At 45.6% G+C, this 16049-nt stretch overlaps 1 protein-coding gene across 1 annotated transcript in view; it reads left to right on the top strand.

Annotated features, from left to right (window-relative positions):
- The window catches only part of Adcy1 (adenylate cyclase 1), a 121626-nt gene that overhangs the window by 22529 nt on the left and 83048 nt on the right, over positions 1-16049 (top strand). Inside the window, exons 2-3 of the mRNA XM_045135472.1 lie at positions 3910-4059; positions 8620-8738. Of these exons, the coding sequence (XP_044991407.1) occupies positions 3910-4059; positions 8620-8738 (269 nt within the window). The remainder of the gene's footprint in view (positions 1-3909; positions 4060-8619; positions 8739-16049) is intronic.

Raw genomic sequence — 16049 nt, 5'->3', positions numbered from 1 at the left:
AAGGTAGATTTAATTCTGATGGGCTTATCTCTGTGTGTAATGAGCTGTTTTACTTTTCAGCTTTTCTTACTCTGTCCTTGTTTTATGTGCTTAGTGTTTTGATTATTATGTGTCGTGGGGTGCCTCTTCTCTGGTCCTGTCCAGGTATTCTGTGCACCTCCTATACTTGGACCAGTCTGTCTTTTGTAGGGTTGGAAACTTTTTCTTCAATACTTTTGTTGAAGACATTCTCTATGGCCTTACTCTAATCTTTATTTCTTCCCCTTCCTGTATGCCTGTGATCTGAATGTTTGTTTTTTTAAGGTCTCCCAAAATTCCCTGATGTTCTGTTTGCACATTTTTGAACTTGGCAGTGTTTTTGGAGTCCTGATCTAATTTTCCTGTCTTGACCTTGAGTTCTGCAATTCTGTCCTCCATGTGTTCTGTTCTGTTGGTGAGGCTTCATGGGACGCTTTTTAAGAGGGTTATTTCATTTCTGTTTTCTGTTATGTTTTTCTTCAGCATTTCCATCACTTGTTTGAATCCCATTTCATTTCTTTTATTATTTATTTGAGAGAGAAAGAAGCATGGGGGTGGGGCAGGGGTCAGGGAGGGAAAATGGAAAGAATGAGAACGGGTACATCAGGGCCTCTAGCCACTGCAAACAAACTCCAGATACATGTGTCACCTTGTGCATCTGGCTTTATGTGGGTACTGGGGAGTCCAACCTGGGTCCTTTGGCTTTGCCAGCAAGAGCCTTAATTTCTAAGCCATTATTTCCAGCCCTTTAAAAAAATTACTTATTTATTTATTTGAGAGTGAAAGAGACAGACAGAGAGCATTTTCATTTCTAGATTTGACCTTTTTATTGTCTCTTGGAGTTCATTCTTGCATTTGGTTATGTCCTTGTTGAGCTCGTTCCATTGGCCCATGAGCTTATTTTTTGATTCTCCTTAAATTCGTTTAGCCTTCCGTTGATCTGTTTTTGATTGTTTTTGATTTAACTAAGCTGTCTGTGGAGTACTGTTTCCTGATTCTCTTTGGTTTCCTTCAGCCACCTATTGAGATGTTCTTGTTGATTATCTTCCATTTCCTTCATTCATCTTTTGAGTTCTTTTTGTTGCCTTTCTTCCAATTCATTGAGCCTTCCTTTGATTTGTAATTTGAATCCTCTTTGCTGATTTTCTTCCATTTCCTTCAGCCATTCTTGGAGTTTCTGTTTGATTTCTCTTTTTCTAGTTTTTTTCCCAATCTACCAGCCATTTGTTATTGTCTCATTAAGTTTGTTTGCATTGTTGTCACGATTTCATTTGGAGCTTCTATGTCTTGGGTTTCCCCTAGGCTTTCACTGGAGGCTTCCCCCGTGGGACTGGCTAGTCTTGGTGGGGATCCCCTTGCTGGCTGTTGTGTATCATTTGCTTCTGTTGTGGTCTGTCCAAGTCAAGATCAGTTGTCTCCCCTACAGTAGTAGCAGCTCTTGTACAGCCTGTGTTGAGTGGCCTGGTCTAAATTGTTCATGGTGGGTGTGAGATTGAAGACACTGCATTGGGGTGGGTGTGCTTGAGCCGGAAGAGGGTCTACTGTGTGTGTGTGCCACTTACTGGCAAATCTGGAGTAGGACCTTGGCAGGCCTGGTGACCAAGCTGAGCACTGATCTTCCAGATCTATCCCCTGTCTGGATTTCTGGAGTGAGATAATCTCCAAGCTTCTCCCAGAGGCTGGAGCTGATACAGCTGCCTCTGCTTCAGCTCTTCAGCAAAAAAAGTCTTGCTAGGTGAGCATAAGAAGAATCCAAGGTGCTGGGCTGCTTGCCACTGGCCTTTCCCTGGCTTGTTGCTTCCCAGGCAGTTATCCTGGAATGAGCCTTGCCCTGGTGCTCAGCCCTGTCCCACCGCGGTGTGCAGCCCTGCTCCCCTCTGACCATCTGCCTCTTTGTTCCCTCCCAGAAAGGCGCCCTGGCAAGCAACCCAGGTGCTCAGCCTTCTCTCACAATGTGTGCAGCCCTGCTCCCCTCTTAGTATTCTTTTTGCTGAGGATATTTTTTGGCCATCTGAATCCTTTCATCCTCCCATGTGAATTTTGAGATTATTCTATTTCTGTAAACAGTGGTGCTCGAATTTGGATTGGAATTGCATTGAATCTGTATATTGCATTTGAGGGGGTGTCCATTTTCACAAAATTAATTTTACCAAACCATGAGCACGAGAAAACTTTCCATCTTCTCCTGTCTTCTTTAGTTTCTTTCTTCACTTAAATGTTTTCATTATAAAGGTCTTTCTCTTCCTTGGTGTGGTGGTTTAAATGTGAATGTATGTCCCCCTAAACCTGAGGTATTTTTGATTAAGCTTACAACTTTCTTTTAATAGGGTTAGGAAATTTTTCTTCTGTAATTTTATTGAAGATATTCTCTATGCCCTTGGCCTGTAGTTCTTCTTCTATGCCATTGAATTAAATGTTTGGTCTTTTAAAATTGTACTATTTCTCTCATGTTCTGTTTGTATGTTGTTGTTTTTTTCAACTTATTACTGATTTTGGTCTCCTGATGTATTTCCTTTGCCTTGTCCTTAAGCCCTAATACTCTGTCCTCCACACGATCTTCTCTGTTGGTGAGGTTTTCTTGGGAGCCTTTTAGTTGAATTATTTCATTTTTTTGATAACCATTAGGTTTTTCTTCAGCATCTCTGTCTCTTTATAGTTTTCCATGTTCATTTCTTGATTTGACTCCTCATTTTATTTAGTTGATTGTGCTGTCTTAAATTTATTCAGATGTTTGTTTCTGTCATCTTTGAATTCATTCAGGTGTTTATTGAGTTATTTTAGCTCAACTCCAGATGTATGCACCACTTTGTGCATCTGGATTTATGTAGGTACTGGGGAACTAAACCCAGGTAATTTAGGCTTAGCAGACAAGTGTCTTGGGCACTGAGCCATCTCTCCAGCCCCTCCTGGGTTTCTTCCATGACCCATTCATTGTTTTCTTAATGTGTGTGTGCATGCACATGTTCCTTAAATTACTGCATTGAGATTTTTGTACCCTGGTTTATTTCATTGCCTGGATTTTCTTTTTGTTTCATCAGCTGTGAAGCTGACTTGTTCCTTGGCTTGTCTCAGCTGGCCGTGTCAGTCAGCAGTTTGAATCCGCTGGTCCAGAGGCTATAGGAGAAGGTGGATGGGCTCCTGTGACTTCCTGCTGGTGCATGAGGAAGGGAGGCCCTGGAATGCTTTCAGGGGATACCTGGAGCCTTTCTTCTCCCCCAAGTTCCCTCCATCCTGCAGGGCTGGTGTGAGGGTGGAGAGCCCCCTCCTGGCTGCCTTGGGCAGGGCAGGGCAGGGCAGGGCAGGGCAGGGCAGGGCAGGGCAGGGCAGGGCAGGGCAGGGCAGGGCAGGGCAGGGCAGGGCAGGGCAGGGCAGGTTGAGCTAGAGCCTGGCCCTCTGATTGCCAGGAGCTTTGTCCTGCCTCTCACAGGGGTGGAATCTGGTTTAACAAACCCTTTACGGATTTTGACTTTTTCAGCAGGGTGAAAGGGAGCGTGTGTTGTGTTAACTTGCCTCTCTGCCCCAGGTTTCTGCCATCTTAGCCAGAAATCATCCCAACTCACTTCTTCATAGGCCTGTCAGTCACACTGTGAGGTTCTCAGTGTTAGGGTTTCGACATGTGCATTTGGGGGAGGGTGTTCAAATTCAACTTAAAGCCCTACACTTAGCTGCTCCTCAGCTCCATGACGGACTTCGGCGTCGCTACCTGCTTGGGTAGACAAGTGTGTTTCTGGCCCACTAAGCTCCTGCTTGGTTTCACTGTGTGTCTTGGCAGTGCTTGCAGAGGCCTTGGGTAGCTGCAGTTTTGAGGCTGTCTGCAGGGTTACTGGGAAACCTCTGGGTGCTTTCTGGGTGTCCCAGACCCCACACACTGTGTCTGTTCTCTCTCTGCAGCTCGGTGCCAACGCCCTTCTCTTTGTGGGTGTGAACATGTACGGCGTCTTCGTGCGGATCCTGACAGAGCGCTCGCAGAGGAAGGCCTTCCTGCAGGCCCGGAGCTGCATTGAAGACCGGCTGAAGCTGGAGGATGAGAACGAGAAGCAGGTCAGTGAGTGCAGGAGGAGAGCTTTGCTCCTCTCTGCCTTTCCCTAGGCTGTGTTGGCTTCAGACATGTGGGCCAGTGGGCTAAATGGGTGCAGTCGTGGCCTTGGAGCAGTAGGAGTTGACCACTCTTTATATCATGAGCCTCCATCAGCCCTTTGGTGAAAGGGGCTTCAATTCTGTGTCTTGATGTCTAGTGGTGTGGTTTTGCAGGGATGTGATGGACAGACAGTCTGGGCCTGCTGCCCTGCAGGGGCTAAACTGCTCATCAACTGTGGATGATCATGGATGGTGGCATGTAGGTGACTTGTTCTAATGCAGCTGGAATGGGTTTGCCGAGTCTTGGAAGCATGACACAGGCCTGGGCATGCCTCAGGCAAATGTGCATGTGTAGCTGGCCCTTACCCGCTGGCCATAGGCATTCATCTGCCCTGGCCTTGGGTCAGCAAGGTCAACCCTGGAGCATGCTGAGTTCTTGGGGGCACTTAGGATCTATAGAAAAGTTTTTTTCTGTACTTTAAAAAGACAGTCTCCATACTATGACTAGAGCGCCCTCCTTGGGCTCCTTGCCATGGCCTACGGAAGCAGTGTGATTATCACCCAACTAGGCAAATGAGATGGACTAGGTGGGAGCCACACCTCAGCCTCACCTGCCTTCTATGACGGGCGAGGGGGTTCTGTGCCCACAAGGTGGGTAAAGGAAGGGTAACCCAAGAGAGCCTCTCTGTTTCTCTCCCTCTCTCTGTCTCTAATAAGTAAATAAAAATAAATCTTTTTTAAAAGTTAAGGTTTGTATGAGGTGTGGGGTTGAGATTAAGGCTGATTTTTATGTCTATGAGTGTTCAATTGTTAGTATTTATTTTAAAGCATGTATTTATCTATTGAATAATAGGCTTCTGGCCACTGTACATGAACTCCAGATGCATGCACCATGTGGAACATCCAGCTTTATGTGGGTACTAGGGGATGTAATCTGGGTCCTTTGGCTTTGCTGGCAAGTGCCTTAAGTGCTAAGCCACCTCTCCAGTCCGTGTTGTAGATCTTTATCAAGATGAAGAAGTTCCTTCTTCCTATTTCTGTGAAAGTTTTTACCACAGAGTTATATTTTATTACACTTTTTATAAATATTGTATGATATTTATTCTTTACCCTGTTGTGGGGCGCATTGATTGCTATTTCAGTATTGAGCTAGCATTGCATCCTTGGATTAAATCCTGTTTGGCTACCGTATAGAGTTCTTTTTACGTATTGGCAACCTACTATTACCTTGTTAATGATTCTTATAGTCACTCTTCATGGGCCTGGGATGTAGCTAAGTTGGTAGAGTGCTTGCCTAACATGCATGAAGCCCTGGGCTTGACCCCTGCCGCTGTGTACAGTGGACATGGTGCCACCCTCTTGTCATGCCAGCAGTTGGGAGGTAGAGGCAGGAGGATCAGAAGTTCAGTGTCATCTTCACCTAGCAAGTTCAAGGCAAAGCCTGGGCTATTTGAAACCTTGCCTCAAAAACCCCAAATATTTTTCATTTTCAAGTTGTGTTTTAGTTCTTCATAGAGCCATTCTTGTCCTGCTGCATTGTCTTTGTTATTGTAGCATCTCTGTCCTCCTGCTGCTGGGTGTCTTGGTTCTCTCAGGGGACATGTTGTGGTTCTTCGTACAACAAACAGTATCCCATTGGAATCTGGACATCTGGGCTGTATTGTATGAGGCTGTGTATCCTGTTTGGGCCTTATGTTTGGCCTGGTTTTCCGTGATGTCATGCTGGAGGGGGAAGGGCAGCTGAAGTTTCTCTACTGTCAGGTGGGATGAGGTCCAGGCCTTTCCTGGCCTTCATTGACCCTCTTGTGTGGAGGGTTATGCTTGGCAGAGGTGAGACTACTTGCCTCTAGACTCACTGACAGCTCTCAGCTAGGGGAGCAGCAGGTCCACTGGGTGGGAGGGGTGCTAGTTACCAGCAGGTGGAATGATAAGCTTTCCCCTGTAACCTTCTCTGACACCACCTAGCAGTAAGGGAAGAGTCGGTGATGGGCGTTTCAGCCTGACTTTTGCTGGTACAGGTAGGATTTGAGCATAGACTTTTCAGTGTCTCTGGCCTGAGTGAGTGAGTTGGTATCTAAAGGGCTACTCCTGTGAGCTTCCGTACCCTGGCCTCTGGGGTGAGGGGCAGCTTTTGTTGGGCCTTTTAGTTTGTGTCGTTAGCACCCCGAGTTCCTGCTACTCCTACGCTGGACCTGGGATACAAGAGGCAGAGTAAAAAACCTGGAGACTCACTTCCATGTGGTGAATTAATCACAGATCTCTACCTTCCTCCTTCCACCTTTCAACCTCATGATGTTTTATGTGCAACACCCGTGATATCTACTGGAGCGGTCTGGGAAGGATAAGGAGAAGTTGGCTTTCCCTATTGACAGGAACAAAGCCCTCACAATTACCATGGAAGCATTTCATTTTTACTGAGAATGGTATTTGTATCGTAAGTATCTTGATAAACAAGACAGCTGTGTTAAGGTTTTCGTGTAGTCTTCAAGACACTGATACTTCTTGTGATCTGCATTTGTGATAATTTCTGTTGCTGTTATTTCTGCCTTTGAATCGTATATCTTTGGTTAGAATTTAGTGCTGTCATCATCTGCTTCTGATGCTGTTTGTGTTGGGAGCTTTAGGTGTGAGATTGGAAGTTAATTTCAGGTATAAATTATCTTTATAATAGGAATGAGCTACTTTATCTTGGGATTTTTTGGGGGGCAGAATGAGGGCTCAATCATATGAAATGGTTGTTTTATCCCCTTTGGCAAGGATATGTACTTTAATCTTGGTTATGAAAAGTATTGCCTTTTGGTTCTGCTGCTAACCCGGTGGAGGGAACTGATGCTGTGTCCTTGGTTAATATGAGGTGCACATGCAGTGGCTTATCCGAGCGAGGCAGTTCTCACATAGCCAGGCAGGCGCCTTGTGCTGCATGCAGGCTGATGCAGTACCCTGCGGCTTGTCTTCAGCTCACCGCCTGTGCTTCTTGTGCGCAGCTTGCATTCTTGTGAATGACCAGTAGAGAGTCAGCCATTGTGATTGCATTCCCGGCACTGGCAAGGGGCAAGGGAAGATGGACAGGTTATGTTTAGGGAATATTCCAGAAGCATTTGATAGAGTAAAGGTGTTTACCTTATGGCCAGGAAGCAAAATAAAGGAAGAAGAGGCTGGTCTCCCAGTACCCCCTTAATAGCACACTTCCAATGACGTAAGGACTTTTCACAAAGCTCTATCTTTCAAGGTTACACCACTTCTAACGTTGCCACCCTGGGGACACAGCTTTTTAAAAAAGTATTTTATTTTTATTTATTTATTTGACAAAGAAAGAGGGAAGGAAGGAGCAAAGGAGAGAGAGATGGGGAAAGAGAAAGAGAGAGAAGGTGGGCACACTAGGGTCTCTAGCCACTGCAAACGAACTCCAGATGCATGCACCCTTTTGTGCATCTGGCTAATGTGGGTCCTGGGGAATTGAACCAGAGTCTTTGGCTTTGCAAACAAATGTCTTAACCGCTAAGCCATCCCTCCAGCCCAGGGGCACAGCTTTTGACACCTGGGCCTTTGGTGGAGGGACAGTGACGAGCAAAACCATACCATTCCCATATGATCTTGAATTTATATCTTCTTGGCTACATGAGAAATTGAAAGATGTGGTCCTTATGCCAAAAACCCTGATGAAAGTGTGCTATGAGCTGAGTAGGGGTAATGGGATAGCCAGAGGCTGATGCTGTGTGTGCTTCAACACCATGCATTTGTTTTTTTTTTCTCTGCAAGACAGGATGGGCCAAGGCATGAGAGGCCTGAGGGAAATGGGACTGGTACACTGAATGCAGCACCAGGGTTCTTAAACCCAGGGCTGTGCCTGGTGTGTCAGGGCTAGCCAGGGCTGAGGTCAGGGAAGGCTCCACCTAGAAGACGGAAGACAGAGTCTAACTCATGCCCTTGGTCCAGGTAGGAAACCACACCTGGGAAGGGGAGAGGCTGAGTTCTCCAGGGTGGCACAGGCCTTCTGTCCTTGATGGAGTAAGAAAGGGCCTGTATACAGATCAGGAAGGAGCCATGACCAAGAACAAAGGCTAGCTGGTCCCTGGGGCTTTGTGTTAAAAGGGGGCCAGGCTTCTTTGTGCTAAGCCAACATGGTGGACTCCTGTTGGAGCAATGGGAGTATGAGCCTGGGTGGAGACATTGGTGTTTGCTGGGCTGTGACTCTACTGTGTCCTGAAGCTCACAGTGCCTAGCAGGCTGGAAGAGGAGCATGCTGGGACACAGACATAGCTTTGTATGCAGTAGGGTAGGTTTTCACATACAGGCTATGTTCCTAGTGCCAATTACTTGCTTAGTGGTAGTACAGGTTTGGATATGGGTCCATTGGGCTCTGCGGACTAGGAAAGGTATGCAGACCCCCACATGTATAGCTTGCTTGAATAGGGTCTGGAGACCTTGCCTGGGGAAGCTCCTCAACCCACCCTTATGGGGGAGGAAGCTTCAAAGAATGGGGACTCCCTGCTGTCTGATGAAGACCTTCTTTTTTCTATCTAGGAGCGGCTGCTCATGAGTCTCTTGCCCCGGAATGTTGCCATGGAGATGAAAGAAGACTTTCTGAAGCCCCCTGAGAGAATCTTCCACAAGATTTACATCCAGAGGCATGACAATGTGAGGTAGGGTTAGCGCTGACCCAGCCCCTGTGGTGGGCTGGAGGCTGTGATGTGGAGGAATTGGGTAGTGGTGGGGAGGGGGCCGCTTGGGGAGGGATGGAGTGCAGGATGGGAGATCACAATAGTTTGGGTGGACTGAGGAAGAATAGGAGCTTAGGTTGGAAGCTATCTGGCAGGGAAGCTGGTTTTAGGTGGAGGGAGCTGTGTCCTCCTAGGTGACACATGCTACAGTTCTATTCCACATTTCTTCCACTTCCTGCATTGACTAATCAGAATCAGAACTCTGTCCCCCAAATTGGTATGGCGCAGCAAGGTGCTGGGCTGCTTGGTAACTTTCCTATTCTGGATAATTAATGAGCGTGGTGCTAGTGGCTACCAGGTCAGGGGTCGGGGTTTCTTTCTCCTACTCATTCCCTTCATCTCATCAGTCTTATGAAGCCGGAGCTACTCTTCCCATTTTACAGGCAAGAAAACTGAGCCCTCAGTGGGAATCAACTTGTGGATCCTGATGTTTGATTGGCCACCTAGGATTCTGTTGCAAGTATTTGTCTCATTACAGTATACATTCCTTTAAAAATTCCAGTTTTTTTTTTTTGGTTGTTGTTGTTTTGTTTTGTTTTTTCAAGGTAGGGTCTCACTCTAGCTCAGGCTGATGTGAAATTCACTATGTATTTTCAGGGTGGCCTCAAACTCAGAGTGATTCTCCTACCTCTGCCTCCCAAGTTCTGGGATTAAAGATGTGCGCCACTATGCCTGGCTTTAAGATACTTTTTGTTAACATGTAATATTCTTAGACTAGTTTAGTGTCACTTGTTTGGGATTGACACTGAGTGTGTCACTCAGATAGGAGATGGTATTGGATAGGACAAAAGTACTTTCTTCTTAGCTATTAGCAAATCTAGCCTTTCTGGGTGTTGGATGTCAGGCTTCCCTGCCATTGCCCCTGAAGACACAAAAACATATGAAAAATTTAGGCTTATGCCAGGCATCACAGACTGGGTCCTTAGGAGCTGGGACCAGCTTCTTACAAGAGAGCTGAGGCTGTGTCCCCGTAGGGGGAGGCAGCATGGCTAATCTGCTTCCAGGTGCTTCTGTCTGCAATCCTATGGGTTTCGTCACTCCACACTGTCACACACAGTTAGTTAGGGGTCAGTGCTGTTGTCCCCCAGAGGAGGATGTTGAAACGGTGTAGACTTAGGCCCAGGTGTTTGAAGTGGAGCTGCAGAGCCAGCATTTGAACCCAGATGACTGCAGAAGTAGAGCTCAGAACCTCCTTGATGAATCTGCGGTCTGATATAGTCTCACTCACAAACATCTAACCAGAAACAGCTTACAGGAGGAAGGGGTTTATTTCAGGCTTAAAAATTCAAGGGGAACACCATCCGTGCTGGAAGAAACTGGCTTCTCTTTCATAGATCCAAGCAGAATATCATCAAACAGCCAGCAAACACCACCATCAGCAAGTACCAGCTGCCATAGCGCCAATCACTCTCCTCACACCTTATGGCTGCACTCAAGATCCACCCCCAAACACTCCTCAGTACTTTTCTTGTTGCTCTGGGAAAATGATGTTTGAACAAGACAACTTTAGGAAAGAAGGGTTTGTTTTGGCTCACAGTTCAAGGGTCCATGGCAGGGAAGTCATAGCTGCAAGAGCTTGGGGCAGCTGGCCACACTGCACCCACAGTCAGAAACCAGAGAGAAATGAATGCTGACACGCAGCTCACATTCTGTTTTGTTCTTGAGGTCAGGTCTCACTCTAGCCCAGGTGGACCTGAAATTCACTATGTAGTCCCAGGCTGGCTTTGCACTCACAGTGATCCTTCTACTTCTGCCTCTTGCGTGTTGGGATTAACGGCATGTGGGCATGCGCATCACACCCAGCATTTCTCTTTCTAATTAAGCCTGAGTCCCAAGCTCATGGGAAGGTGCCACACATAGGGTGTGGCTCTTTACCTCAATTAGCCCAATCTAGAAATACTCAAAGATCTGTGCAGGGGTTTGTCTCCTCTGTTTCTCTAGATTAATTTTTTTGACAACAGAAAGTAACCATCACTCATATCAATAAAAAACAACAACAAAACGTAATAGAATACATAAAGAGAAGAATAGACAGGCAAAAATAAATCAACCCTACAAGATTAACAAAAAAAAAAAATAACTAAGAAAATAGCAGTGTTATCCCTTCCTTACTTCTAAGTGTGAATAGAATAAGTTCCCCAAATAAAAGACAGAATGGATGAATGGAAAAAACACCAAACAAATGAACAAACATCAAACAATAGCCAAACCGGACTAGCCATATCTAGTGTGCATAAAGCTTTAGATTTGAGAAGGTGGCTTAGGCTGAAGGTGAAGGGATGGAAAAGATAGATGCTGTGGATGGCAACTAAGAGAGCCGGGGTGGCCATGCTTTGGTCAGCCCAAATAGACAAGTCCGGAAACTGTCAGAAGAGACCAGAAGATATTTACAATGAAAAAATGATAAAACAATTGTAAAAGGCATGCACACCCAACATGAAAGCACTTAAATATGTAAAGCAAGCATTGTTAGAACTTAAAGGGGAAATAGTTGTCAAAACAAGAGGAGACTTCAGCAATCCACCTTCAATGATGGACAGAATGTCTGTCTAGACAGAAGATCAAAGTGAAAGCAGAGGATTCTGATAGGACTGTAGATGAAATGTTGCTAACAGGCATATTCAGAACATTTCACTCAACAACATCAGAATATACATTATTCTCAGTTACCCACATAGATCACATTATATCACAGAAAAGTCTTAATAAAGTTAATAAAGATGAAATACATAATTCTCTGATCATAATGACATCATATCTCCTAGCTTCAAATTATATTGCAAAGCTATCGTCATTTCACAATGTAGATGTAGATGAAAGTGTGAGGTTATATACCATAGGTACCATTTTTGTCTTTAGTATGTTAACATTTCACATTTGTAAAAAGAAAGACATAAATTTAAAAATATTTACTTGTGTATGTGCATGTGTGTACATACATGTGTGCATGCACCTACATGCCAGATTGCATGTGTGCAGGTCAGGGGGTAACTTGAAGGTGTTATCCCTCTCCTTCTGCTTTTATGCAAACAATTTTTTTATGCAATGATGTCTTAATAAAGTGTTAAAATACGTACATGAAATGGAATACTTTTTATTAAAAAGCAAGAAATTCTCTTGGCATGTGACAGATGTACTTATTGGACATTATCCATGTGTGTCCCCTGGTTGTCTGCAGTCCCCTGCAGCTGGAGGGTTGGCGTGTTTATATGCAGGTGTGATACCCAGATGAACATGGTGCCAGTGCCATCCTGTCTCTCTGGCACTGAGCAGCCATCATTAAATCTTTCTGTACCTCAGGTACGAGCTTTTTGTTGCTGTCTGTCCCCCCTCACTGGACTCCTCCACTGCTCCAAAGTCACATCAAGATTGATGTTCAAACTTGGCGCTGTTCACATGCCTCCAGGGATGTGCATCTCACACTCCGACAACACTGGACGGCACAGTCCCCTTGCTGATGAACAGAGTCCTGCACCTATCCAACAGTGTTTCTCTAAGAAGAAGTCCTCATCCGGAGCAGGAACAAGTAATGTTTACTTTGCCCTGTTCACATCTTGCCATTGCCTCTGCTCCACAATTGCTTTGAAAAAACCCAGTCATGTTCAGCGCAAGAACCAGCAGCCTGGAAGGAAGCAACCTAGGGCTAAGGATGGGCTGGTGCTCTTTTAAAGCCCCGGCCTCAGAGAATTTTCAGAATGTTACCTAGCTGCCAAGTGCTTCAACTGCCTGTCTCCGGTGGTCCTGACTCAGCCCTGCTGAGTGCCCTTTCTTGGCACCTTTTTTTTCCTGTTAGATATGGACCTATTTAGTATGTAAATAACACATGTTGGTACCATCCTTTTCCTCTTCTTGTCCCTTTTCTGAAGAGGCCTTCGTCTCTGGGGATGTAGGTCCACCCCATGGGGATTGTGGGTCATGCATTATGGGGCAGCAGTCAGTTATGGGGGAGAGGCAATGTCTCTGTGCAAAATTTCCTGACTTGTGGCTCTAACAATCTTTCTGCCCTCTCTCCTGCACAATTCCCCGAGCCATGCTGGGAGCATTTTAAGTTTACTTCAGTGATGGCACTTAGGAGCCTCTGGATCTCTGGTTTGGTAGACGTTGAGTGTCCTCAGTGTCTGTCTCCTTCGCCCTTCTGCTGATATCAGATTCACTAAGAAATTAGCAGTCTTGCTCATTTCCCCAGTTCATCTGAGGTTTTAGCTGGGGCCAGGGTGGAGTGCACTGAGAGGTTTATCTCCTCAGGTCCAGCTCCTGTCTAAAAAAGAGAAGCAGATTCTCCAATGGAGAAGAAGTCAGCACCAGTTAAATGGGTTAACCATTATTAATTTAGAGAGAATTAAAAGGATGTAGGTCCTCTTATAATCTGAGGTTATTTGGAGCTTGACAGTGGAAAGCAGAATCATTATCTGGGTATGATTCTGACTTGTTTCCTAGTTCCAGATATGGTTTCCTTTCCACTGAGTGGATCTGTTAGCCACCCCAAGAGCAGTCGGTTACCCACCATGGCTGTGTGCCGCTATTGCACTTGTGTGAGCATCATGTCAAGTTGTTTGCTTCTGAGTTGCTTAGACTTTGAGTTGCTTGGATAGATGTTGGCCACTTTCCCCTGGTAGCTCATGTAGCACCTTCCAGCACTGGATGGGCTAATTGTCTGGGGACTGGCTCTCCTCCAGATTCCAGTCAGGTCTCTCCATGGTCCGTGACAACAGCATATGGTGTCTTCAGCAGTAGGTTCTTATCATTAATCTCTGGTGGGTAATCAAGTGCTCTGACAGAAGTCTGTCTTGTTTGTTTTTGGAGATCCAGCAGGTCTCATTGATCAACAGCTCATTGTGGATGTAGACCATATCCTGGTACAAGGAATTAGAGGCCAGCATCTTGGAACCCTTTTTTTGAAAATAGTCCATGGGGATTATCTAGCATCATAGCTGCTTTGGAAGTGATGACAGTGGAAGCAAGTAACAAGATTGCCAAAGAGAATGGAAGGGGACTAAACAGCGTGTTTTGAAAAGTTCCTGGGCAGAATTCTGGGGATTTTGGGATACAACACTGATGTAAATTAGTTTAGAAAAATCACCAACCAGGGTCAAAACCCAACAATAGTAACAGGCTGTCTGACATGGGATGTGGGAGAGACTCTGGTGTCTAGAGTTGCTGTGTTATGCTAGTCAGGCCTCATATCTTGGAAACATATATGACTCACACATGGGACAAAAAAAAGCAGTTAGCATAAATTGTCTCTAAGAAAGGCTAGGCATTGGGCTTGTTAGAGGAAAACTTTAAATTGGCTATTTTAAATGTGTTCAAAGGACAAATGGCGTCTATAAAATTAAGGAAAACCATGTGAATGGTTTTTCACCAAATAGAAAATACTTAAAACATTGACATTATTAAAAACAACCAACCAATCATACAGAAATTCCAAATTTAAGGAATGCAATGACTGATGTGAAAAATTCACTGGAGGGGCTGGCTCAACAGCTGACTTGAGCAGGCCGGGAAAGAATGAGTGAACTTGAAGATGGATCCAGTGAGATTTTTCCACTCTGAAGAACAGAATAAATGAAGAGTTAAGCAATGAGACTCTCGGAACTCTGTGAGAGAGATACTATCGAGCGTGAGACACCATCGAGTGTGAGACACCACTATCAAACGTATTAACACATGCATATCAAGACTGCCTGAGGAGAGGACAGAAAGGTATTGGAAGGAATAATGGACAAAGTTGACCCATTGCTTTAAAAGGAAACAAAACAAACAACAACAACAAAAGACACTAACCTCTTTTTTTTTTATTTTATTTTTAATTTATTTATTTGAGAGCGACAGACACAGAGAGAAAGACAGATAGAGGGAGAGAGAGAGAATGGACGCGCCAGGGCTTCCAGCCTCTGCAAACGAACTCCAGACACGTGCGCCTCCTTGTGCATCTGGCTAACGTGGGACCTGGGGAACCGAGCCTCGAACCGGGGTCCTTAGGCTTCACAGGCAAGCACTTAACCGCTAAGCCATCTCTCCAGCCCGACACTAACCTCTTAATCCAAGAAGCTCATTGTGCTCTGAGGTGGATTAAATGCACAGACCCATAGCAAGATACATCATAATCCAGTTGACACCAGCAAGGGAGGCAGAGACAACGTGGACACAGCAAGAGAGAAAGGCTCTACCTATTAATGCTCTTCAGTGAGGTCATGGCTGATTCCTCATGGGAACAGAGCTAGAAGGCAGTGGGATGGCATGCTGAAGGGCTGAAATAAGGACCAATAATTCTGCATCCTGCAGAATGTGGAAGTGATGGTACCTGCTGTTTCCTCCTTCGCTCTGCCTGGAGCCCTGTTCCTCCAGTGTCTACATACCTCCCTTGCCCCATCTCACGAAGCTCGCCTACCCTATCCCAGGTGGCAGTCCACATTCCACACCCGTCTCCTTTCCTCAGGGTTCAGCCACGGGTAGAAGTACCCCTGGCAAACCTCAGATGTCCCCTTCCCTTGGCCAGCATGGAATCCCCTTGAGAGCACAAACGTTTGAATCATTTTTCCGTGGTAAGTCCCAAGCACTTAGGACAATGCCAGCATAGCTGGCCCTCCCCAAAAGGCCCACAAGTAACTGAACGCCTGATGACATCTTAAGTTGTTGAAAATGCTCATACACAAGTGAGCTCCTAGTCCCATTTTCAGACTAGAAGATGAGCACGAGGAAGGCCTGCTGTGTTGCCGAGCTCTCTGTCACACGGCTGGTAGGGTGTGACAGTCCCTGGAGTTCAGTTCTGAGTCCCTGCTTTCCTTTGTGCTTCCCAGCCTGGCTCCTCTTTGGTGACAGGCTCTCTTGTCCGCAAGAAGCTAATTTCTGGGACTAGAGAGATGGATTAGTGGTTAAGATGCTTGTTTTCAAACCCTGCTTGGCCCAGGTTCAATTCCTGAGCACACACAGAAAGCCAGATGTGAGAAGTAACACATTGGTGATCCCCACATGCCTGTGTACCATGACATACACACACACACACACACACACACACACACACACACACACACACACATACACACACACACACACACACAATGTATTTTTTAAGCATGGAGGATAAAGTACATGGAAGGAGGAGGGGCCTCAGTGGGAAAGGGTCAAAAGAGGATAACAGAATGGGAATACTATCAACTTATAGTGTGCTTACATATTAAAGTTCTCAATAAAAATACTCCTTCCTTTTGTGACCACCCCTCTCCCCATGGG

The sequence above is a fragment of the Jaculus jaculus genome, chromosome 16 (genome assembly GCF_020740685.1).
Source record: "Jaculus jaculus isolate mJacJac1 chromosome 16, mJacJac1.mat.Y.cur, whole genome shotgun sequence".
NCBI classification, from domain to species: domain Eukaryota; kingdom Metazoa; phylum Chordata; class Mammalia; order Rodentia; family Dipodidae; genus Jaculus; species Jaculus jaculus.
The sequence above is the reverse complement of the archived record's forward strand: the minus strand, read 5'-3'. Positions and strand labels throughout refer to the sequence as shown.